Source organism: Eulemur rufifrons, chromosome 6, assembly GCF_041146395.1.
Source record: "Eulemur rufifrons isolate Redbay chromosome 6, OSU_ERuf_1, whole genome shotgun sequence".
NCBI classification, from domain to species: Eukaryota; Metazoa; Chordata; class Mammalia; order Primates; family Lemuridae; genus Eulemur; species Eulemur rufifrons.
In genome coordinates, this window is record NC_090988.1 from 25,720,848 (window position 1) to 25,748,052 (window position 27,205).

The 27,205-nt window shown below is 35.4% G+C and overlaps 1 protein-coding gene across 1 annotated transcript in view; it reads left to right on the forward strand.

Moving 5' to 3' along the window:
* The window catches only part of NPAT (nuclear protein, coactivator of histone transcription), a 47,132-nt gene continuing 19,927 nt past the window's right edge, over window positions 1-27,205 (forward strand). The window contains exons 1-8 of the mRNA XM_069468975.1: window positions 1-139; window positions 16,746-16,864; window positions 19,748-19,808; window positions 21,168-21,240; window positions 23,359-23,399; window positions 23,905-24,138; window positions 25,081-25,162; window positions 26,863-26,950. Of these exons, the coding sequence (XP_069325076.1) occupies window positions 103-139; window positions 16,746-16,864; window positions 19,748-19,808; window positions 21,168-21,240; window positions 23,359-23,399; window positions 23,905-24,138; window positions 25,081-25,162; window positions 26,863-26,950 (735 nt within the window). The 5' untranslated portion in view covers window positions 1-102. The remainder of the gene's footprint in view (window positions 140-16,745; window positions 16,865-19,747; window positions 19,809-21,167; window positions 21,241-23,358; window positions 23,400-23,904; window positions 24,139-25,080; window positions 25,163-26,862; window positions 26,951-27,205) is intronic.

Here is a 27,205-nt window from a genome sequence, read left to right on the forward strand (position 1 = left end):
AGTGCCGCCACTGGAACCGGGAGATGCGGCTCAGGGGCTGTTGCTGTGTTGGCTTTTACCTGAGTCTCGTTTCTTACTGTGGTTCCTTCTGCGGTTTCGATCATGTTGTTACCCTCGGACGTAGCCCGGCTAGTATTAGGTAAGTACGGATACGGGAGAGAGGGTTATTGGATCAGGCTAAACAGAACAGAAGGACCTTTGGAGCCAAAGGTTTCCTCTAGGTGGGGAAGCTTTGGGGGTTTGCCTCCCCGCTTACAAGTTCAGACTGGCGGTAATTCTTCGTCGCTCGGAGGCTCTGGGCAGTTTAAGCCTCTTTGTATGTGGATGCCCTTCTCCTCAGATGCTGCGTGGCGAGGGGAGGGCCAAAGAGAAGCTCCGGGTGGAACACCTGGGGCCCGGATTCAGAGTGCTAGTCAGGCCTGCGTACTTAATTGGGATCCCCTGAAAGAGAGTTGTCTACATGACGTACGGAATGTGTGTTCTTCAACCTTGTGCGCACTTTCTCTTGTCAGTGCTGGGCCCAAAAAAGGACAAATTAGGACTTCCCCAGCCACTCAGCTTTGTAGAAAGATCTTCCTGACGCCCTTCTTTGATTAGCAAAAACATTTAGGGGAGAAATGCCTTTCATTTGAACACTTTCTAGCCCTAGTTAGTTTTTCCTCTACTTGAAGAGGGTCGGTTCGTGGGCCACTTGTCTGTCAGGGTATATTGTCAGTGTGGGAGACGGGTTTTGTTGTTGTTTGTCCTCGGGAAGAATAAAGGAGATTGTACTGCTGGGAACAAAAGCCACGTAAAGCTCTAAACCCGAGCCGGTGACTTACAGACATCATATGCGACATCCCTAAAAGTAAATGGTAAACATCTGTGATGAAACCTCCTATAGTATCCGCATCCATTACTACCATTACTTTATTGTTTGGAAAACCCATTTGTCTTGTACTTCTTTTAAATGCCCAGCGCTACAGTAATGTTTGTTCGTGGTTCTTGATGAGCACATTTTGCAGGAAACATTAGAGGGAAATAGTTCCACCATCCATTTGTGAAGAAACTAATGACTTAAGCTTAAACTAATGTTTCATTAATGTTTGGATAATCTTTTGCCCGCTTTTTCAGAATTGAGTATCAGCAGTTAACCAATATCTTTGTCTTGTAATTGTTATATTTATTAGGCTTATATGTAAACCAATCAAAAGTAGACTTTCACAGTATATATTGTCATACTTTATTTTTTCCTCCATGCATATTTGCTTAAGAATTTTGAGTTTTGGGAGTTTAGTAATCCAGTTGAGTTTCAGTAACCATAGTCACATGGTTTCTCAGCATCAGTATTATTGACATTTTAGGCTGCATAATTCTTTATTATGGGGAGTATTAGGTGCTCAGATATCGTGGGATGTTTAGCAACATCCTATCCAGTAGATGCCAGTAGGACACACCTCTACTTACTGCCTGCCCAGTGTGACAAGGAAAAATGTCCCTAGATATTGCCAGTATTTGCCCTGGAGAGCAAAATCAGCCCCAGTTAAGAAAGTGTTAAGAAAGCAATGTGATATTCTAATTGGAATAATTCACACCAATTTGTGAGTGTTCTTTCTCCACAAACCAGCTGCTCTGCTTGACTTACTACTTTTCTTTTAATGGATTAAAAACTCCAGAGTCATTGTTTTCTTATCCTAAAAATCTCCATTGTCATTCACATTTCATTTTCACTGCCACTAATCCTGACAATATGCCTCGCATTACTTCTTTCTGACTTTTGTCGTGGCTTCCCATATAGTCTTCCTTGTAATTTATCTTATTTACTGTTACAAATCTTCCTAAAGCATTCACACCAAATCTCCTAGTCTAAGAGTTGAAATAAATGTTCACTTACTAAATTTCAAGTTGTACAAGAGTATACAATACAAAAAAAGCCTCCCCATGCTCACTGCTCTTTTGTTGATCATTACATATCTTATATATCTCACATATATCTTATATCAACAATTTTATTATTTGCTCATGATTCTTCTCCTATTAGTGGCCCCTCCCCATCTTCAGTCTCTCTCTTGTTGGCCCCTTTTCCTTATCATGTTTTTTCAGCAAATCTTTGCCTAATATGTTCCAAACACTGTGCCAATTGCTAAGCATAAGAGAGAAATTTTCTCCCCTTAATGTTCAGATAATTAGTGTTTTTACGCTTAAACACACACACACAAAACACTTTCCTGGACCTCCACCTCACATTCTATCTTAATCCTCTGCATCACCCTTTGACAAGATTTATTAAAAGAAGATTGAATTACACTAAATTATTCTTCTTCACCTGCCTTTTATTCTTCAGGATACTTCAGTGTGGCTTTTTTTTTACCTCACTACTACACTTAAACAGCCCTTGCTGCTCAGCTACAGCCAACTGTTGCCTTGCTGAAATTTTTACAAATATTGTACAGACCAGAATACATCAAAGCATTGTTTATTGCTTCTGGCCCACCAGTTCGGTTTTTATCATACAAGGTGATCTATGGAACTAATCCTACCTATCTCTCCTGCTCGATCTCAACTTCTTAACATCTGCCCCATGGTGCAAGCATACCAAACTACTTGAAGTTTCTAGAATCTTATGTATTCTGCCTCTTGTCTTCCTAGTACACTTATATTCAATTTGGGGTCAAACATGATCTCTGAAACCTCTTTCAGCAAGTACTCTTTCTTAAATATTCCCATAGCATTGTACTTCTGTTATATCCGTATCATGTCTTACTGTAGCTGTGTGTGTACTTACCCTTTTTTTGGTAAAATATACATAACAAAATTCACTATTTTAGCCATTTTTAAATGTATAGTTTTTTAAGCCTAAAACAATGTGTTAAAAAAAGTTCTATGGCATTAAGTACATTCACATTATTCTGCATCCATCACCCTCCTTACCTCTAGAACTTTTTCCTCTTCCCCAACTTACTTGCATTTTTGTCCTATTAACTATTTAATCATGGGTTAATGGACAAGCTGCAAGAGTTCTGGTAGCCCCCAAAACTATCTATAAAGGTTTTCCTAAATAGGTTTGTTACCTTCGGTATGAGTCAGCATCCATTCAGAAAACCAGAAACCAATTTGAGTATTTAAAGGGGAAGAATGTAATGAGAGCATTGGTTGCACCAGGGATAGAAAAGCTAAGAAGCCAACCAGCTTACATGAGGCAACTCAGAGGTCACTACACTAATCAGAAGAATGAGAGACAAAGCAACCCAGAGGCTGAGTTGACTGTGTAGAAGATAGAAGGTAGACTTGTCTGATGAGGGAGTCGTAGTTATAGAGGAGATTCTACTGAAGCACAGAGGGAATAGGAGGAAAAAACATGGCTTCTTCCTCCTGCCCTCCAGTCTCCGACTAGTGCTTCCCATTTACTGAACCCAGCCAAAAGCCGGCTGACAGGATCCTGGGAAACAGTGCCTGTATGGATTCAGGCTTTATGTCCTACAGTACAGAGTAGGGGAAGAGTGAAGAATGGATTTGAGGTCTCCTCTTTCTTCAAACATGGTATAATTTCCCTCAAGCCTTGTAGTAATTTCCCTAGATCCTCTCTTCCCATGAAATAAGTTAGTCCTATTTTCTTAACCACCTTTCCTTTTGCATTATAGTTATTTTGTGTGTGTATCTAGTCTTCTAGTAACTTTATAGACAGATTTTACCTTTGTCATTTGTGGATCTAATAATATAAGGCACTGTAAGATAAGTTTTCCTAAGAATTCTTTATATTTTTAAAGGTCATTAAATCACTAGTAATTCTAGAGATTAAATAGAATATGTGAAGAAGATATTTTCACAGAGGGGCTTTACTATCTCTTGCTTTCTTCAGGCTCCTTTCTTTTTATCTTTCCCTCTCTTCAATTAGGAAGAATACTCTTGGCATCTCAATTCCTAAAATTTAAATACCTTTGATATAGTTAGAATTTTTTCTTTCCTTCTCTTTTTCAGTTGTGTTTCCCCTTCATTCTATTTTGTTACTCATTTCTACCTCCACTTAAAAGCAGGCTGAAGACGGTATTATGTTAAGAAAAAGGAAACTGAGGCATACTTTCTTACCTATTCAAATACCTTTCTAAATTAGTTTACACAAAAAATAGTTCTTTTATTCTGAAGTTGTTTTTAGGAATAAAAGGGGAAAACATTAAATAGCTAGTATTGATTGAAGGGTAATCATTTATATTATAGTGATGATTGGTGCCTAGTTTGTATTTAAATTGTAGCATTTGAGATTTAGAACAATTCGTACCTAAAATTTCCCCTATTACCTGAGAATTGTTTACACTCAGATACTTAACACATTGACTGCCACATTGGAAAAAAAATTTTTTTCCTTGGGGCCATGGTGTTTTATTATGAAAATGGAACAAAAACTTTGAAACAAAATAGTCCTTTCTAATTTTATGAAAAATTTGTTATTTTTTATTGTTTTCTGTGCATGAGTTATATGCAACACAATCCACGTTTTTAGAATTAAATTGTCAATATTAATTGTAACAATAAGAACATCAACAAATAAGATTTTCACAAACCAACTGCAGGGTTTTGCCCAGGGGGCCACCTATCACATAACATGTATGCTACAGCATGACAGTGTGAGTTGCCTGCACACCATTCAGCTCCCAAGGTAAAGAGAGATGTGAGTTATATATGCTTCACGAGGCCCTGGGCTCAAAACTAGCATTCGTTAAATACAACTGACAGGGCAATTAGTGTGTTAATGATGATAAATAAGCATTTTGTGGGCAAATCACTGGTTAGTCATATATATAGTAAATCCTCACTTTTTGTCAATAGGTTCTTAGAAAATGTGACTGTAAGTGAAATCACATAACCAAACCAATGTGATCCTAGGCTAATTGACATAAAGAAGAATTAAGTTCCTGTGGCATATTTCTAGTCCCAAAAACATCACCAAACTTCTGAATAAAGACCAAAACACTTCTAATATTAAACATTGAAATAAGTGTGAGTTATACATACCTTTACAGATGAGTAACAAAAACACGTAAGATGATTATTACTCAGTTATCTCAGTTCAAGATAATGGGTGGCCAGAGCCTATCCCTGCAGCTCAAGGTGCAAAGCAGGAACCAGCCCTAAATAAGATGCCGTTCTATCGCAGGGCTTGCTTCCACACACACATACACTTACTTTGTGCAGCTAACTCATTCCAAATAATTGTCAGAAAGCCAGCCATCTTAAAAACGATTTTTTAGCTGGCTATTGTTTTCACCAAAAACGAAGGGGAAAAAGCAGTGTTATCTTTGATCCAGTTAATTTTACATCTGTGGTGTGATTATCAATGATATGGGAATATTGAAGTAGTGTTATCTGAAATAAAAGATTTCTTCGGGTTCCTAAATGCTTTCTTGTGCTCCAGAGAACAATGTCTTTGGTTTTTTATTTGTATATTTGTTTGTTTCTCCTCATAACATTAGTTACCAAAAGATTAGAAAACTGACTCATCAACTACAAGTAGAGAGTGGTGAGTTGATTCCTAAATCGCACTTAGGGCATTGCCGGAAGTGGGATGACTGTGTCCTTGCCCTTTCCTCTTTCGAACCCTCATTCGTAATGACTTTGTAGGCTATCTCAGTTTTTTTGACTTGTAGGACCTGGTTAAAGATACAGTTCCAGGTAAAGAGTAGAACGTTATAATTTTAAAGTTGGAACATTATAACTTTAAAGTTGGAGAAGACCCTACAAATAATTTCTTTAGGAGCTAACAAATACTGACTATTATACAAGCATCGAGATAAGTGTACTACAAGGGCAAGTAATACCTATAAGGAGTATAGGTAATAAAAGCGTTGTACATAAAGGATTTAAAAAAATGTTCTCTGAGGAAGTGATAGTTAGACTAAACCCTGAAGAATGAGTTGACGTTAGCTAGGAAAACATAAGCTGCCCAAGCAAAGGGAATAGAGTATATAATGGTCTTGAAATGAGAGCATTTGTGTATTTGTGGAACTAAAGACCAGTTTGGCTGGAAGTGATAGAATGGAAAACATAAGGCTGAAGAAGAAATTAGGGTGCAAAGCAAGTGCCTCATAAGACATGTGAAAAATTCAGAATTCTTTTTCGTTGAGATAAAATTCACATGTCACAAAATAAAAAATTCAGTGGCTTTTATTTACAAATGTCCAACCGTCACCACTAATTTCAGAACATTTCCATCACTCCAAAAAGAATCCCCATGCTGTTAACAGTCACTCCCAATTTCCCTCTTCCCCCATGCTCTGCCAACCACTAATCTATTTTCTGTGTCTTTGGATTTGCCTTTTCTGGACATTGCATGTAAATGAAATGTAATATATGGCCTTTTGTGTCTGACTTCTTTCACATACCATAATATTTTCAAGATTAATACATGTCGTAGCAGGTATTAATACTTTATTTCTTTTTATGGCCAAATAATATTGAATGGATACACCATATTTTGTTTTTCTGTTCATTGATAGACATTTGAGTTGTCTCTACTTTTTGACTGTTAGGAAAAATGCTGCTGTGAACATTTATATACAGGTTTTGTTTGGATGTATAATTTCAGTTGTCTTGGATATGTACTTAGGAGTGGAATTGCTTGATCATATGTAACTCTGTTTTGCTTTTGGGAACCTGCCAAATGATTTTCCAGAGTGGTTGCATAATTTTACATTCCCACCAGCAATATTTGAGGCTTCCAACTTCTCCATATCCTTGTCAACATTTATTACTGTCTTTTATGATTCTACTACTGGGTATGAATTGGTATCTGATTGTGGCTTTGATTTTGTTTTCTTAATGACTAAGTTGAGTGTCTTTTCATGTGCTAATTAGCAGTTTTTGCATTATCTTTGGAGAGAGGTCTACTCAAATCTTTAGTGCATTTTTAATTAGGTTACTTGTCTCTTTATTATTCTCTTATGAGTTCTTTTATAGTTTTGTTTCTATTCTCTTACCAGATATGTGATTTGCAGATATTTTCTTTCATTTTGTCATTTGTCTTTTCACTTTCTTGTTAGTGTCCTTGGAAGCACAAAAATTTTAAATTTTGATATTCAGTTTATTTCGTCTTTGGTTGCTTATGGTTTAGGTATCATATCTAAGAAATCATTGCCTAATTCCAGGTCATAAAACTTACATATTTTCTTTTCAGAGTTGTATAGTTTTACCTCTCACATTTAGGTCTTTGATCCACTTTGAGTTAATTTTTTTATATATGGTATGAGGTAAAGGTCCAACTTCCTTCTTTCACATGTGGATATGCAGTTGTTCCAGCACAGTTGTTGTAAAGACTATTCTGTCTCCCATTGAATTGTCCTGCCAGCCTTTTCAAAAATCAGTTGACCATAAATGTCTGGAAGGGAACTTGTGGCATTCTGGATCCTTGAATGCATCTTTTTGACTGAATCCAAATCTTACAGGAAAAAAATCCTGTTATTAAAGCAGAGAAAGATGAAGCTTTTCTTGACTCCTCTGGTGCTTAAAAAAGAGCAGTCTTGAAGTCAGAAGGCTGCAGGTTCCCCACCCCTGGATAAATGTGATTGCTTCAAATTTTCTTCATTTTCAAGATTGTTTTGGCTATTCTGGGTTCCTTGCATTTCCTTATGAATTTTAGGGTCAGTTTGTCAATTTCTACACAAAAGGCAATTGAGATTTCTTTTTTTTTATTTCATCTTATTATGGGGGATACAGAATTTCAGGTTACATACGTTGCCCATGTACCGCCTGTTCCCACAAGTCAAAGCTCCTGGCGTGTCCGTTCCCCAGACAGTGCGCGTTGCACCCATCATGTAGGTATATATCCACCCCCCCACCCCCCCTCCCCGAGTCAGCACCTTCAAGTGTGACCATTCCCCAAACGGTGCGCAATGCACTCATTATGTAGGCATACACCCATCCCCTCCCCCCACCCCCCACCCCAGTCTGATATCTGATTGGTATCGATCCCAGATGTGTATTTAGGTGATGATCAGGGAAACCAATTTTCTGGTGAGTACATGTGATGCTTGTTTTTCCATTCTTGGGATACTTCACTTAATATAATGGGTTCCAGCTCTCTCCAGGAGAACCATAGAGATGTCGTATCTTCGTTATTTCTTATTAGCTGAGTAATATTCCATGGAATACATATACCACAGTTTACTAATCCAATCATGTAATGATGGGCGTTTGGGTTGTTTCCACATCTTTGCAATTGTGAATTGTGCTGCTATAAACATTCAGGTACAGGTGTCTTTGTTATAGAATGACCTTTTTTCCTTTGGGTATATGCCCAATAATGGGATTACTGGATCAAATGGTAGGTCTACTTGAATCTGTTTAAGGTATCTCCATAATGCTTTCCGCAGGGGTTGCACTAGTTTGCAGTCCCACCAGCAGTGTATGAGTGTTCCTGTCTCTCCACATCCATGCCAACATGTGTTGTTTTGGGATTTTTTGATAAAGGCCATTCTCACTGGAGTTAAGTGATATCTCATTGTGGTTTTGATTTGCATTTCCCTGATGATTAGGGATGTTGAGCATTTTTTCATATGTTTGTTAGCCATTCTTATATCTTCTTTTGAGAAGTTTCTATTCATGTCATTTGCCCACTTTTTGATAGGGTTGTTTGATTTTTTCTTGCTGATTTTCCTGAGTTCTAAATAGATTCTTGTTATCAGTCCTTTATCTGATGTGTAGTATGCAAAAATTTTTTCCCATTCTGTAGGAGATCTGTTTATTCTTGTGACTGTTTCTTTGGCTGTGCAGAAGCTTTTTAATTTAATCATGTCCCATTCATTTATTTTTGTTGTTGCTATGATTGCCTTAGGGGTCTTCTTCATAAATTCTTTGCCTAGGCCAATGTCTATAAGAGTCTTTCCTACATTTTCTTCTAGAATTCTAATCGTTTCACGCCTAAAGTTTAAGTCTGTTATCCACCGTGATTTGATTTTTGTGAGAGGTGAAAGCTGTGGGTCCTGTTTCAGTCTTCTACATGTGGCTAACCAATTTTCCCAGCACCATTTATTGAATAGGGATTCTTGTCCCCAGAGTATGCTCTTGCCTGCTTTGTCAAAAATTAGGTGTCTATATAAGGATGGTTTTATATTTGGATTTTCTGTTGTGTTCCACTGGTCTGTGTCTCTGCACTTGTGCCAGTACCAGGCTGTTTTAAGAACCACAGCCTTGTAGTATAGTTTGAAGTCTGGCAAATTAATACCTCCCATTTTGTTTTTGTTGCTTAAAATTGCTTTTGCTATATGGGGTCTTCTCTGATTCCATACAAAGTGTATAATTATTTTCTCTACATCTGTGAAAAATGATGTTGGTAGGGCAATTGAGATTTTGATGGAGATTGTGTTGAATGTGTAGGTGAATTTTGAGAGTGTTGACTTTTTTTTTCTTTTTCAGAATATTACAGGGGTACAAATGTTTAGGTTACATATATTGCCTTTGCGCAGTCCAAGTCAGAGCTACAAGCATGCCCATCCCCCAGACAGCACACCACATCCTTTAGGTGTGAATTTACCCATCATCCCCTCCTCCTTCCTCCCACCTGCCCGACACACAATGAGTGTTACTTCCATATGTGCACATATGTGTTGATCAGTTCATACCAATTTGATGGTGAGTACATGTGGTGCTTGTTTTTCCATTCTTGTGATACTTCACATAGGTGAATGGGCTTCAGCTCCATCCAGGATAATACAGGAGGTGTTAGTTCACCATTGTTTTTTGTGGCTGATTAGTACTCCATGGTGTACATATACCACATTTTATTAGTCCACTCATGTATTGATGGGCACTTGGGATGTTTCCACATCTTTGCAATTGTGAATTGTGCTGCTATAAACATTCAAGTGCAGATGTCTTTATTATAGAATGGCTTTTTTTTCCTTTCAGTAGATGCCCAGTAGTGTGATTGCTGGATCAAATGGTAGTTCTTCGAGGTATCTCCATACTAGTTTCCATAGAGGTTGTACTACTTTGCAGTCCCACCAGCAGTGTATGAGTGTTCCTTTCTTTCTGCGTCCACACCAATATTTGTTGTTTGAGACTTTTTGATAAAAGCCATTCTCACTGGAGTTAAGTGATATCTCATTGTGGTTTTGATTTGCATTTCCCTGATGATTAGAGATGTTGAGCATTTTTTCATGTTTCTTGGCCATTAGTCTGTCGTCTTTTGAAAAGTTTCTGTTCATGTCCTTTGCTCAATTTTTAATGGGGTTGTTTGATTTTTTTCTTGGTGATCTTCATGACTTCTATATAGATTCTAGTTATCAACCCTTTATCAGATATATAGCATGCAAATATTTTCTCCCATCCTGTAGGTTGTCTGTTTGTTCTCCTGATAGTTTCTTTGGCTGTGCAGAAGCTTTTTAGTTTGATGAGGTCCCATTTATTTATTTTTGTTGGTGCGGGATTGCTTTTGGGGTCTTCTTTGTAAATTCTTTGCCTAGGCCGATGTCTATAATAGTTTTTTCAATGTTTTCTTCTAAAATTCTTATAGTTTCATGCCTTAGGTTTAAGTCTATTATCCATCGTGAGTTGATTTTTGTGAGAGGTGAGAAGTGCAGATTCTGTTTCAGTCTACATGTGGCTATCCAATGTTCCCAGCACCATTTATTGACTAGGGATTCTTTTCCCTAGTGTATTTCTGTCTGCTTTGTCAAAGATCAGATGGCTATATTAGTATAGTTTTATATCTGGGTTCTCAGTCCTGTTCCATTGGTCTATGTCTCTGTTCTTGTGCCAGTACCACATTGTTTTGGTTATTGTAGCCTTGTGGTATATGGCTTGAAGTCTGATAAATTTATGTCTCCCAATTTGTTCTTTTTGCTTAAGCTTGCTTTAGCTATATGGGGTCTTCTCTGGTTCCATACAAAGCATAGAATTATTTTTTCTAGATGCTTCTCACTGGTCTCCAAGCCTCTCTGGGCTTAATCCCCACCGATGCCTTTCTCCTTCCAGTTCTGCTCCGCAACCTCTTCCTGTGGAGTCTCCTGTAGGTTCGGGCTCCCTTCCTTCAGACCCTTATCTGATCTGTGTTTGTCTGTCTATTTGTTTTTTCTCTTTCATCTAAAATTTCTCCTTCTTCCAGAGATCCTCTGGCTGGTGGTATCTTTGGTCTGCCATCTTGTCCCCTTATCTTGACTTCTTAATAATATTAAATCTTTTGATCCATAAATACAACATGTCTCTCAATTTATTTAGGTCTTTAATTTCTTTCAAGGATAATCTCTCTCTAGTTTTTAGTGTTCAAATCTTGTACTTCTTTTATTAAACGTATTCCTAAGTATTTTATTTCTTTTGATGCTATTTTAAATTGTTTTCATAATTTAATTTTTTGATTATTCATTGTAAGTGTATAGATAGAAATGATTTTTTTTTATATTCACCTTGTATCCTGCAACCTTGTTGAAGTCATTTATTAGTATTAATAGATTTTTCGGGGGGGGGGGTTGGTGGATTCCTTAGGATTTTCTATATAATACTCATATCATTTGCAAGTAGAGGTCGTTTGACTTTTTTGGATGCTGACATTCCAATTTGGATACTTTTTATTTCAATTTTCTTCCTAATTGCCCTGGCTAGAACTTCCATACAATGTTAAATAGAAGTGGCAAGAGCAGACATCCTTGTCTTGTCCCTGAACTTGTGGGGAAAACATTAAGTCTTTAAGTATTGAGTGTGATGGTTGTTACGGATTTTTCTTAGATACCTCTGGGAGGTTGAGAAAATTTCCTTCTATTTCCAGTGTTTTTATCATGAAAGGGTTTTGGATTTTGTCAAATTGTTTTTCTCCATCTATTGAGATGATAATTTGGTTTTTGTCTTTTGCTCTATTAATACAGTATGTTACAGTGATTTATTTTTGTTTTAACCAACCAACCTTACATTTCTACATAAAATCCCACACGGTCATGGTACATCATCATTTTTATATGTTGCTGAATTTGGTTTGCTAGTATTTTGTTGAGCATTTTTATGTCCACTCTCACAAAGAATATTGGTGTGCAGTTTTCTTTTCTTGTAATGTTTTTCTGTGGTTTCAGTATCAGGGTAATAACTGGCCTCAAAGAATGAGTTGGGAAGTTTTCTCTGTACTGTATTTTTAAAAAGTTTATGAAGGATTGGTATTAACTCTTCTTTCAGTGTTTTGTAGAATTCACCATTGAGGCCATTTGATCTTGTGCTTTTCTTTATAAGAAATTTATCACAAATTCAGCTCTTGGTATAGGTCTATTCAGATATTTTTATTTCTTATTGAGTCAGTTCTGGTAGCTTTATGTCTTTCTAGGAATTATCCATTTGACCTAGGTTTTGTAAGTTGTTGGCATACAGCTGTTCATAGCATTCTTTTACAATTCTATTTATTTCTGTAATGTTGATAGTAATGGCCACTCTTACATTCCAGATTTTAGTAATTTGAGTCTTCTCTTTTTTGTCATCAGTCTGGCTAAACATTTGTCAATTTTGTTGATATTTTCAGAGTACCAACTTCTGTTTTCATTAATTTTTCTCTGTTTTTACTTACTCAGTTTATTTCTACTATAATATTTATTACTTTCTTCCTTCTGTTTTGGTCTTTTCTTAGTTTTTTAAGGGGAAGATTAGGTTATTGATTTAAAAGTTTTCAGCTTTTTTAATATAGATGTTTACTGCTATAAATTTTCTACCATGCATTGCTTTAGGTGCATCTCATAAGTTTTGGTATGTTGTGATTTTGTTTTCATTTATCTCAAAATATATTCTAATGTCCCTTTTTATTTCTTCTTTGACCCTTTTATTTAGGTGGGTGTTATTTCCACATATTTGTGAATTTCCTACATTTCCTAATGTTATTCCTAATTTCATTTTGCTGTGATCAGAGAGCTTACTCAGTATGGTTTCAATATTTTTAAATTTATTGAGACTTGTTTTATGTCCTGATACATGGTCTATCCTGGAAAATGTTCCATGGGCACTAGAGAAAAATGTGTATTCTACTGTTGTTGAGTGTTCTATAGATATGTGCTAGGTATAGTTGATTTACATTGTTGTTCATGTCTTCTCTTTCCTTGTTGATCTTCTGCCTAGTTGTTCTATTACTTATTGAAAGTGAAGTGTTAAAGTCTCCAACTTTTTTGTTGAATTGTCTATTTCTCCCTCCACTTGTCATTTTTTTGCTTCACGCTTTTTGCGTTCTGTTGTTAGGTGCATGTATGTTTGTAATTGTTATCTTTTTGATGAGTTGGCCCTTTTATTATTACCTTTGCCTCTGGTAACAATATTTGTCTTAGTGTCTACTTTCTCGGATACAAGTTGAGCATCCATAATTCAAAAATCTAAAATCCATAATGCTGTAAAATCTGAAACTTTTGACCGCTGATACGATGCTTAGATTAGGGATATTCAACTATTAAGAGTAAGTATAACACAAATATTCTAAAGTCCAGGAAAAAAAGGAGTGGTGGCTCATGCCTGTAATCCTACCACTCTAGGAGGCTGAGGCAGGAGGATTGTTTGAGCTCAGGAGTTCAAGACCAGCCTGAGCAAGAGCGAGACCCCGTCTCTACTAAAAGAAGAAAAAAATTAGCTGGACAACTGAAAAATATATAGAAAAAATTAGCTGGGCATGGTGGCACATGCCTGTAGTCCCAGCTACTCTGGAGGCTAAGGCAGAAGGATTGCTTGAGCCCAGGAGATTGAGGTTGCTGTGAGCTAGGCTGACACCACGGCACTCTAGCCCAGACAACAGAGCGAGACTCTGTCTCAAAAAAAAATCAACCAAAATCTGAAACATGTCTGGTCCCAAGCATTTTGAATAAGGGATGCTCAACCTGTATTTAACATCTTTAGAACTCATTTGATTACCAACTGGAGGGTGTATCTTTTCCATCATTTACTTTCAACCTGTTTGTGTCTTTGAATCTAAAGTGTTCCTTGTTCTTGACATATAGTTGGATCATGGTTTTTCCTCTTCTCTCAATCTCTGCTTTTTTACTGGAATGTTTAATCCATTGAAATTTAATGTTATTACTGATAAGGGATGAATTATATCTACATTTAGCTATTTTCTGTATGTCTTAGTTATTCTGTCTCTTTATTACTGCTTGTTTTGTATTAAGTATTTTCAATTTATTATTTTAATTCAATTTGTTGTTTCTCTTATATTAATATTTTTTATTTTTCTGTTATTTTCTTAGTGATTGTCCCATGGATTACAATTAACTTCTTAAGTTAAAACAATCTTATTTAGGCTGAGTGTGGTGGCTCATGCCTCTAATCCTGGCACGTTGGGAGGCCAAGGCAGAAGGATCACTCAAACCCAGGAGTTTAAGGTTATAGTGAACTGTGATTGCACCATTGTACTCCAGCCTGGGTGAGAAAGCAAGACCTTGTTTCTAAAAACTAAAAATTAAAAAAAAAAAAAATCTTATTTAGATTAATACCAATTTAATTTTAATAGTATATAAAAACTTTGACCCTATATAGCTTCTCTTCCCCATCCTTTTTAAGATCAAGGTCATATAAATTACATCTTCCTACATTATATGCCCAATAAGCCAGATTTATAATTATTTTTGCATGCAGTTGTATTTCTAAGCAGAGAGAAAAAGTTACATGCCAAAAAAAATTTATACTATTTTATATTTACCTATGTAATTGTGTAGTTATTTTCCAGTATGCTTTCATTTTAGCCTGAAGGGCTCCTCCTTTAGTATTTCTTACAGGGCAAATCTGCTAGCAACAAATTCTCTCTGTTTTGCTTATCCGGGAATATGTTAATTTCTTCATTTTTGCTGGAGAGTCTTCTAGATACAGAATTCTTGGTTGACCTTTTTTTTTAATATCAGGTCTTTGAATATCATCTCATTGTCTCTGGCCTCTGTGGTTTCTGATGAGAAAATCGGCTATTAATTTTAGATGAGTCGTTTCTCTTGCTGCTTTCAAGATTTTCTATTTGTCTTTGTCTTTTCACAGCTTGATTATGATGTGTCTAGGTATGGATCTCTGAGTTTATCCTACATGGAAATTGTTGAGCTTCTTGGATGTGTAAATTAATGTTTTTCCTCAAATTTAGGAAGTTTTTGGACATGATATCTTCAAATATTCTTTCTGCTTCTTTCTGTCACTTCTCTCGTGAGATTACCATTATGCTTATGTTGGTACACTTGATGGTGTCCTACCAATCTCTGAGACTGATCATTTTTCAACATTCTTTTTTTTGTTTGTTTCTGTTCCTCTGAACGGATTCTTCTTTCTTTTATCTCCTAAAATTTGCTATTGAGCCTCCTCTAGTGAATTTTTCATTTTAATTATTATACTTTTGAAGTGCAGAATTCCCATTTGATTCTTTCTTATAATAGCTACAGTCATGTGACACATATTGATGTTTTGGTCAATGACAGACCACATATATTTAATACACTGGTGGTGCCATGAGATTACATTTTTACTATACATTTTCTATGTTTAGATATGTTTAGATTCACAGATACCATCGTGTCACAATTGCCTATAGTATTCAGTACAGTAACATATAGGTTTGTAGTCTAGGAGCAATAGGCTATACCACAGAACCTAGGTATGTAGTAGGCTATACCATTTAGGTTTATATAACTGCACTCTGTAAGGTTTGCACACAAAATTGCCTAACAATGCATTTCTTAGAATGTATCCTGGTCAAATGGTGCATGGCTGTATTTCCTTATTGGTATTTTCTATTTAGTAAGACATTGTTCCTATAACTTCCTAAGCATGGTTTCCTTTAGTTCTCTGAACTTATTTAACAACAGCTCATGTAAGTCTTGAGTTCAATGTCTAGATTTCCTTGACATGTTTTTTCCTTGACTGTTTTTGTTTGTTTATTTGTTTTTTATTATATATGAGCCATACTTTCTTGTTTCTCTGCATGTCTCATACTTTTTTGTAGAAAATTGAATGTTTTAAATAATGTAATGTGACAACAGCTCTTATAATCAGATTCTCCTTCTTCTCCTACGTTTGTTGTTTTAGCTGTTGCTGTTTGTTTGGTGAGTTGCTGAACTAATTCTATAAAGTCTATATTCTTTGAAGAGTTTATATTGTATGATTGGACATTGATTTCCTTAAGGCTGAGAGCAAATAACTCTCCCATTGTTGGCCAAGGGGGTTTATGTATGCTTTGGGGCATGCTTTAATTCAGCCAAGCATTTGACAACTCTACCTTAGTCACCACTTGTTAAGGTTATGGTTCTTGTTGGAGTTAGTAATGCTTTGATTCCCAAAGGGCATAAATTAAGAATCAAAGTAGTTCCTTTACTGACCTTTCATGCAGAGTAGGTCTACTGTTCATTTTTTTTTTGTTGTTGTTAATCATTAGGCAAATAAGTAAAGTATACAAATAAAAAGCAACATTATTAGGATGTAGTTTTTTGATAATCCAGTAAGTGAATTTATACCATCTATTGACCTAGTCAATATAGAAGTTATGAAGTAGAGGAACATACTTATCATTCCTTTTTTGGTTTTCCTATAAATACTACTGTAAAATAATTGTACTTTGTCAAATACGTTATTTTACTAGTTTACCTGGAATTATTTCCTGTGAAGAGAACACCTATTCTATGAATTACACTTTGTATTGTAGCATAACTTGGTGTTTCTGGGCAAGGATGCAGAATACTAGAATGTTCTGTCTGAAGCTCCATTTGTGATATTGGTACTTGCTGTGGCATTTTCAGTAGAAGTTTTACCAAAAGTGTAGTATTTATTGTAAGTACCTAAACTTTTATTTTTTCATTTAGGTTACTTACAACAAGAAAACCTCACTTCTACCTGCCAGACTTTTATTTTGGAAAGTTCAGACTTAAAGGAATATGCAGAACACTGCACAGATGAAGGTTTTATTCCAGCCTGCTTACTGGTGAGTTATTGGTTCCTTAAGGGAAAGAGTTCACCATCAACCAACACAAGAGACTCTAAACACTGTCTTAAAATTAGCTCATCAGCAAAAAAATTGAAATTGACAGAAATTTGATGGTTTGTATTCATGCATGACTGATAAGATCCAAAGAAGGCCAGCTGTTCCTTTTACACATTTATGCCAAAGCTATTACGTGAATTACAATCTTGCCTCTGAGAATGAGTTTCAAAATGACACCCTTATTTATGATCAGCATCACTGCTGCTGTTTCAGAGCTCTTTTTTTTCTGTTTTTAACTTCCTGACCTTTATGTGGCTGCATTTTGGTATCTGTTGTCACCTTTTATAAATATCACTAGACCAACAGATCATTATTTGGTATATAATGGATACATCAGAACTACATTATTCCACATACCGTTTGTCATTAATGTTTTAAACATGGCTCCTTAAATACATTTCAACTATCACAAATAACATTATTGTGTAGGAAACCTAAAAGAATCTACAAAACTAAAATTTAGCAAGGCCATAGGATATAAAATGTACACAAATCCATTGTTATTTCTGTGTACCTACAATGAACAATTGGAATTTGAAGTTGTTTTTTTTTTTTTAATAGCAACAAACAAAATGCTTAGGTAATCTAACAAATTATGTGTGGAATCTATATGCTCAAAATTATATGAAAGAAATCTAAGGCCTTAATATAATAAAAGGAAGATGATACTGTATGCATGGATTGAGAGACTCAATGATGTTAAGGTGTCACTTCTCCCTAATTTGATTCATAGATTTTTCACAATCAAAATTCCCACAATCATTTTTATCGGTAACAACAAGCTGAATTCTAAATTTTATGCAGAAAAGGAACTAAAATAGCCTAAACCATTCTGAAAAAAAACAAGTTGGAAGACTCATATTACCTGATTTCAAGACTTACTAAAAAGCTACAGGAATCAAGATTAAGGGTCATTGGTGGTAGGTTGGGCACACAGATCAGTGGAATAGAATAGAAAGTCCAGACAAAGACCCACACAAGTGATTTTTGACAAAGGTGAAATGACAATTCAATGAAGAAAAGATAGTCTTATCAACAAATAGTGCTGGAACAATTAGACATCCATATGCAGAAAAAGAACCTCTGCACTTACCTCATACCCAATGCAAAAATTAACCAAAATGGGTCATAGACCAGAATGTAAAATGTAGGACTTTGAGACTTCTAGATGAAAACACATGGGAAAATTTGTATGACCTTGAGTTTGGAACTATGTATATGACACCAAAAGCATGGAGTATAAAAGAAAAAATTAGGCAAATTCAACTTTATAAAAATTAAAAATGTCTGCTCTACAAGAGGTACATTAAAAGAATGATAAGCCACAGGCAGGGTGAAAAATATTTGCAACTTCTTTATCTCATAAAGGACTTACACCCAGAATAAACAAAGAACTCTTAAAATTCAACCAAAAAAATTAAAATTAAAAAAATGAATAGATCTGAAGACAACTTTGCCAAAGAAAATATAGAGATGGCAATAAGCATATGAAAAGACCCTCCACATCATTAGTCATTAGGAAATTGCAAATTAATACCCCAATGACATACAATACCTACCTGTTAGAATGGCTAATAACAAAACAGTTTAAAAACTGACAAGTCTTTAGGCCAGGTGCCATGGCTCACGCCTATAGTGCTAGCACTCTCTGAGGCTGAGGCGGGAGGACCCCCATTTCTACAAAAAAATTTAAAAATTAGCCATGTGTGGTGGTTCGTACCTGTAGTCCTAGCTACTCAGGAGGCAGAGAAGGGAGGGCTGGGCAGTGGCTCATGCCTGTAATCCTAGTACTCTGGAAGGCCAAGGTGGGACAATGGCTTGAGGTCAGGAGTTCAAGATCAGCCTGAACAAGAGCCAGACCCTGTCTCTACTAAAAATAGGAAAAAACTTAGCTGGGTGTGGTGGCATGCACCTGTAGTCCCAGCTACTCAGGAGGCTGAGACAGGAGGATCCCTTGAGCCCAGGAGTATGAGGTTGCAGTGAGCTATTATGACGCCACTACACTCTAGCCAAGGTGACAGCCAGACTGTCTCAGAAAAGAACAAATTAGAAATCATCTGTGAAAGTTCAGCGGGGGGAGTGGGAACTAATCACCTAATGTGTCTACATAATTGTATCCTCATGTAATCTTCACAACAAAAGATTCTGTGAATTAAGAATTAATATATCCATTTTATAAATATGAAGTGAGTCTTATAATTTATGTGATCTGTGACACATGTATTAAGTGTTGGATTTGAAACCACAACTGTCTGTTCCAGAATCCTTTTTCTTTCCTATTATATGAGCTCAGACTTGACACCTGCCCTTGTATCATAGTGGGAATGGTGGGGCATGGAGGGCAAGCGAAGGGTGGGTTGATGAGATGATAAAAGTGAGAACATGAACGAACTGATCCTTGGGAAGGATATCTCTGATTCAAATTTTTTACTTTGGTCTTTGGCAGGTTCACATGACTTTCAGGATAGCCAAGGTAGATTAAGACTAGGTCCTTTTTGTTTTTAAACAGTTTTATGACTGGATCCCTGCCTCTGTGCTTAAAACTACTTTTCAACTCAAGGACTGTCTTTTCTAAAAAAATACGTAGTCATAATGTCCTAGTCAAACTGGAAAGATTCTTCACCCTTAGAAGCTTTGAGGCAACCCCTAACTTGAGTGACTATTTTCATTTTTGATGACTTGCTTCTTTACCCTTTCCTCATCAGACCTTTACCGTTCCTCAGTCAGACCTTTTATGAACTTCTGAATGGTAGAATGTTTCCTTGTGGGAAATTATTGATAGTATATTACGATTTTGGTAATGCTCGATCTTTTTCCTTTCAGTCCTTATTTGGAAAAAACTTGACAACAATTTTGAATGAATATGTAGCTATGAAAACAAAAGGTAAGAATTCAGGTTCAGAGATTTTTTTTCTGATAGTTTTATATAGCGTTTATCTACTTGTTTTAATTAGAAATAACTTTTAAAGGATATTAACACATTGATTGCCAAACTAGAAAAAAATTTTTTCTCTGAGGCCTCCGTGTTTTATTAAAACAAAATGATCCTTTCTAATTTGTTATTTTTTATTTTCTATGCGTGAGTGATATGCAACACAATCTACATTTTTAGAACTAAATTGTCAATATTAATTGTAACAATAAGAACATCAACAAGAAAGATTTTCACGAACCAACTGCAGTGTTTTTCTTCACGAGGTCCCAGGCTCAAAACTAGCCTGAGTTAAATACAACTCATGTGGCAGTCAGTTTGTTAATATCTTTTAAAAGCCTTGAGAAAATTGTCCAGTTATGAGATAAATTTTACTGGGAAACGTCTAATTTGTTTGTGTTTATATTGAGTGATACATTAATTGCAAAAATCTTAATGTTAGCAAATATAACCAATAATCTTTTAAAAATACGTAAAATATCACTCTTAACTCTGAGTTATCTACACTGATAAACAGTCATTGCTATGTGTTATAAAGTTTCAAACTGACACTTTAACTTCTATGTAGTCCAAGTCTGAATACAGTGGCTAGTCATAAAATCCTGGCTTATAGTTACCAGAATATAAATTAATACATAAATTAATTATGTTTTAGAGGGGAAAGTTCTGATGATTTTATTCTCTAATATTGATTTTTTTACATAGCTTAAAACATTAACAAAATAATTAGCATAAAATGATAAAAGAAAAGCTTAACATTTTTTAAATGTCTGTGTACGAACATTGTGCTAGGTACTTTCATATGTTTTACCTTATTTAGTCTTTAGAATAGCCCAGTGAGAGGTATTGATTGTTTAGACCGATTTTTAAGTATGAGGAAATTGAGGATTAAATTTCCACACTCAGAAGGAGTTAGCATAACCTTTATGATAATTATTTATTATAGCAAATTATTTTAATTCACTTTCAACCATCACGTAATATCAAATAGAACAAAGATACAAAAAATAGTTTGTCCTTTTTTTAGTACAAAGAAGGTATAAAATTATTGGCCTAAAACAGCTTCAGAGATTTTACAGATGTCCATTTTCACTCATGATGTGTCTGATACCCAATGGCTTGAGAGAAAAAAAGCAGCCTCGTTATAGATTTGCAGGCCATTTTGCAAAATAGCTTTATTTCTCAGTTCCCAACATAATGTCACCAATTGAGAGACAAATTTTTTCTGTAATTTTCTATGTCTTTGTTGAAAATGAATGATGAATTTTCTTCAACTATGTTTATTAAGAACCTTTTCCTCTTATGATTTAGAAACATCAAATGATGTCCCAGTAATAATGTCATCTCTGTGGAAGAAGTTAGACCATACACTTTCTCAAATCAGGTAATAAACTTATTAGAATGTACATAATGACTTTCGAATGCAAACATACTTTGGGTTTAAATCTTCTTAAGATGTTTACAGTGTACTTCTGGATAATAATACTCATCTACTTTTGAAATTATTCTAGAGGTTATTGGTATTTCTTTGTCTTTAATTGGAATAGTTTGAGATAAATGGCATACTTTTAATAAAATGTTTACAGATGAGGAAATTGAGATGTGTAGACGTTTAATGACTTTCCCAAGTTTCCATAGGAATTTAGAGGCAGATGTAGGGCTAAAATACAAGTCTCCTAATCCCAGGCCAGTGTAAGTTCCCTTGGGCAGCTGCTTTTTCGTTATATATTCAGAGAATTTGTATGTTGAACCCGTGTCCTATTGGTTCTTCTCTTGTAAAGCAACAAGCTTGAAGAATAACGCTACTTCTAGAATCTTCTGGTGTCAATTTTATAAAATCTCTTATGTGACTGTAGAGTCTGTTATGAAAACCATAGTCTCTTACCCTTTATCCCAGAGCTAGAAGTGAATACCCCACCTAACTTCAGCAGGGGCTTCATTTTCTTCTTCTGCTTAAACTGCTGAAATGGCTCCAAATGCATTATACCTAATTCTGGACCACATCTTTTTTTTTTTTTTTTTTTTATTTAAGAGACAGAGTCTCACTCTGTTGCCTAAGCTGGAGTGCAGGGGTGCCATCATAGCTCACTGCAACCTCGAACTCTTGGAATTAAGCAATACTCCACCCTCAGCCTCCTGAGTATGTGGAGCTACAGGTGTGCACCACCATGCCCAGCTAATTTTTTTTTTTTTTTTTTTTTTTTTTTAATAAGAGATGGAGTCTCACTATGTTGTCCAAGCTTGTCTTAAACTCCTGGTGTCAAGCAATCCTCCTGCCTCAACCTCCCAACATGCTGGGATTACAGGCATGAGCCACCACACCCAGTCTTGGACCACATCTTATTTGATGGTTTTATCTTTATATTTTCCTTTGCTAACTCTTCTCTTTTTTGCCCTTACAAATAATCATCAAAGACATCCATAATTTAGTAAATACTTATAAATACTGTGTAAGATATTTTATTGGCAAAATATTCAATAAAAAGAATGGATTCTCAGTCAAGTTTTCTCCAACGTTGCTTTGTGTGTTATTACCAGTGCTTCATTCAGTTCAGTAAGTTTTGTGGCTCTTGTTGGTGGAAACTTATCTGACACCTTTTCTAGGATATGGCACAGTGTCTGTGACTACCAAATAGGGTGGGAGGGTGAATCCATAGTAAAAGAATTAACTTGAACTGTGAGTTCTCCTATATGTTTGCTTTGCCTCTTTAGAGGTTGAATAAAATAACTTCACAGTTATAAAGTTGATAAAAGTAGCATGTGCTTTGACATCAACTTTGGGACTCTAAAGTATTTATGTGTGCAGTCATGTGAAATCAGAATCTCTGTGGGAATGCATCTCTGTAATTACAAAAGATAATTGAAAATTTTATACTTTGTATATAGCTTACTTAAACATGGAGTTTCCAAAGTCAAGTCAAATTGTATTCTTAATGTAATGTCAAGGCATTCTAATGCATATTGCATTGGATAGAAACTTCATAATTAAAATTACATGTAGGCCAGACATAGTGGTTCACACCTGTAATCCCAACACTTTGGGAGGCTGAACTGGGAGGATCACTTGAGCCCTGGAGTTCAAAACCAGCCTGGGAAATATAGCAATACCCCATCTCGACAAAAAATTAAAAAATTAACCAGGCATGATGGCACACACCTGTAGTCCCAGTTGCTCAGGAGGCTGAGGTGGGAGGATCATTTGAGCCCTGGAGTTGGAGGTTGCAGTGAGCTATGATGGTGCTACTGCACCCCAGCCTGGAAGACAGGGCAAAACCCTGTCTCCAAAAAAAAAAAAAAAAAGTTATGTATATGTATTTACATACTACTGGTTTTCTCATAAAACAAATCAGAGTTACTTACCCAAAATGTGTCTTTTTTTTATCTAAGAGAGGTCTTTTGCCTTTTAAATCATAACTTACTTCAGATCTGACTATAACTAACTCATAGTGTATATCAGCAATAAAAATTTCTTAATGGATAACTACTTTGTTTTATTTGTTAGGAGCATGCAAAGTTCCCCAAGGTTTGCTGCCAATCAGAGAGGTTGGTATTCAGCTTTAAACTATAAACAAGGTTCAGAAGTACTTCAAACTTAAACTATCTGATATTTTATTTGACAATATACATATAATATGTATGCCAGGTATAATTTTGTTTGAACTACTGTTTTTCTAAGTACAATTATATTAGGAAATAATATTTTCATTTTTCATAAAAATACATATTTTAAGTACTCCCTACATTTCTCATCAGCTCTCATGTGGTAGCATCTTTTAATTATTATTCCATAAGTTTAAGTTTCTTAATTTTGGGGGGGTGTTATCCATACGAATTATTGCAGTAGAAATGTATTCTTGGATATATAAAGCTTCAGTGTATTCATGTTTGTTTTTTATGAAATCATCACATATATTTAGTTGTTATTTTTAAGGGCCATTTTTTAATCTGTAGGATATAAGGTGTTATATAGTATGCATTATGTTGACTTCTTAAAATTCCTGAACTACTCTGACATTGAATTAATTTTTTAAATGCTCATATGTTTCAGCCCGAACAAGAAGTGGAATTGCAGAAATCAAACGGCAGAGAAGGCTTGCATCTCAAGCAGCTCCAGCAGCTCCTGTCAGTTCAGAGTTGATGAATTTACCTTGTCTTTCAGGACAATTTACCACTTCTCCTTTGACAGGTACACAAGCTATTCGACCAAGTGGCCAAATTTCAAATCCATTGAGGTCATATTTTGTAGTGGTCAACCATTCACAGTCACAAGATACTGTAACCAGTAAGTTTAAATTTTCTTCTCTTAAACTTTGTTGTTAATCAAATTGTATGAATGAGATGATATACTAATGTTTGTATACTCATAGTACAAAATTATGGCCAAAAAAGAGATGAGAGAGACTAGAAGTAGAACAGACTTTAAGTAGATTTGCCATAAAATAAGTATATTAATTCTGAGTCATTTTAATCTAGGATTCTTCCTATTTCTACTCTAACTGAAGTCCAACCTTGAACTCTTCTAATTCTCAATTTTTGGCATTAATAGAACAGACCCTGTTGTATTTGATTTTAAATGGAATATACATTATATTTTACCACCTCCTTACCTTTGCTCATATCAGTTTCTCCTCCTGGAATGAGGAGGAGAGACTCCTGCCTGTCCCTATCAATTCCATCTCTACATGTTAGAAATCTTATGTACTCCTGGTTGAATCTTAGAGCTAGGAATAAACATAGAGATCATGTGGTACATCTTGTTTGTTGTATACTTTAAACTATTAAAAACACATGATCATAAGGGACAAGAAGCTAGTTAATAACAGAATTGGAATTAAAATCCAGGGGTTAACTCTCTCAGTTCCCACTCCAGACTTCTTTCTCATCTGTGCAGCTAAAATTTATTGCTATTTATTAAGATCTCCCTTATTTGTCCATCTTTTCTCTGAATCCTTTCCTACACCCAGAACATTTAGTACTTCTTTCACTTTTTCCATTCTCCCATGTTGTTTTTGGTAAGACTATACTATACTTTGTATTTTACTGTAAAACCTTAAGGCATAGGGACTATATTTTATTCATCTTAATACCTTCTACCATACCTTGCATGTAGTAAGCAAATGTTAACCAAATTTAATATAAAATAATAATCAGATAATGTTATCCCATTACAAGTTTAGAAAACTTCAGTTTCCTTGGCTTATTGTTTTGTTTTCTTGAAATACAGCTGGAGAGGCTTTAAATGTCATTCCTGGTCCTCAGGAAAAGAAAGCTCAAGCCAATTTAATGTCTCCTGGTAGACGCAAAAGGTAAAAACTTTTTTAAAGGGATGTTACCAATATCTTTTTTTTTTTAATAATTATGCCAGCATACTTACATTGTGAATAAAGTAGCAAGACTAAATTAAATTCTAATCTACTATTAGAACCATTCCAAAATACGTTATCTTTTCCCACATTCTAACCTCCCTAAAATTGGGTTGCATTTTTCAATTAATGGCATACCACTATTTCATGGGAATATGATTTTTTATAGTGATATATAAAATTGTATATCTTGTAATTGATGTTATCTCAGATTTTTTTGAAATAAGTATTTTTAAAATGAATATAAATAATACCATTGTGTTTTATGCTCCACAAATGCACATTTAAAGTCCTAAATCAGTTGATAGAATCTTTTCAGCTGCAGCGGGTGCAGTGGCTTAAGTGTGTAATCCCAGACTCAGGATTGCTTAAGCCCACGAGTTTGAGGCTGCAATGACTATGAGTGCGCCACTGCACTCCAGCCTGGGTGACAGAGCAAGACCCCATTTCTAAAAGTAATTAAAAAATTAAAAAGTTATAAAAGAATTTTTTCATGTATAGTCTTTGAGAAAAATTTTTTCTGTCATACTTAACCTGTATGTCTTTGAAGGGTATTTCAGAAAAGAGAGATAATAGATTCCAAATGTTTTTTTCTGGTTTCTCAGCTGCCATGCTGTGGGTATTTTAAGCAGAGTTTTAATGTTGGTTGTCTCCCATTCAAGGAAGACTTCAACCTCCTTTATTACAACCTTTCTTGCTTACCTACATAAAATGGTAAAATAGCAATATCAATATCTAACATTTACAGAAGGCCAGGTGCAGTGGCTCATGCCTATAATCCTAGCAATGTGGGAGGATTGCTTAAGGGCAGGAGTTTAAGAGCCTGGACAACATAGTGGGACCCCTGTCTATACCAAAAAATTTTAAAAATAGCCAGACATGGTGGCACATGCCTATAGTCCCAGCTACTAGGGATGCTGAAACAGAAGGATGCTTGAGCCCAGGAATTTGAGGCTGCAGTGAACTGTGATCTCACCACTGCACTCCAGCCTGGGCAACAGAGTGAGATTGTCTCTCTAAAAATAAATGAATGAATGAATGAATACATTTGTTTACAGGAACTTTGACTTTTTTAATGAAGTTTTTATATGTACTTCATTTCATTCCATTCTTTCATAAATCCAATAATATAGTTGATCTTGTCCCATGATAAAATGGGTGAGAATGTCAGAGCTTACCTTGCTTCAGACCAAATACCTAGTAAGTGATAAAACTTCCTCAAATTCATTTTTTCTGAATCCAGACCTCTCACCTAGTAATGCTTTTTCTACTTTACTGCCCTTTGTTACTGCCACAAATACAGTTGACCTGTGGACAACACAGGTTTGAACTGCATGGGTCCATTTATACTTGAATTTTTTTCAGGAAAACATGGATTAAAAATAAAGTATTCACAAGATGTGAAACCTACATATACCAGCGGGCCAACTTTTCATATACATGGGTTCCCTAGGGCAAATTGTGGGTCTTGAGTATTTACAGATTTTAGTATTTGCAGGGGTTCTGGAACCAATCCCCTTTGGGTATGGTAGGACAATTGCATCTGTTCTACCATGATCTTAAAAGTTACGTTTGCATATGTAGTTATCTTTCAATCTGTTAAACATAGTAGTTAAAAGACAAGCTTTTCAAATGTGTTTCAGTGAATCTCAAAGGAAAAGTACCACTTTATCTGTCCCTCATTCAACAATGCGGAATTTCCAGGATCCAAACGCATTTGCAGTAGAGAAAGTAAGTGACTTCCCAAACTTTACAGCTTTAAATATTCCTGAATTTCAAAATACTCATACATACACAAATGTGTGTATATATGCCCCAAATAAGAAACAGTGGTAAGTTTAGAAAACTGTAAATATATTGTTGTTGGATTATTTAACATAATAGGGCATTTTACTGTCAGATTACTAAAAACCTAATAAGCTAAAGAGCATGAAACTATTCTGTAAGCAATGAAGAAAAAGATGGTGAAAGATCTGTGAAAACACT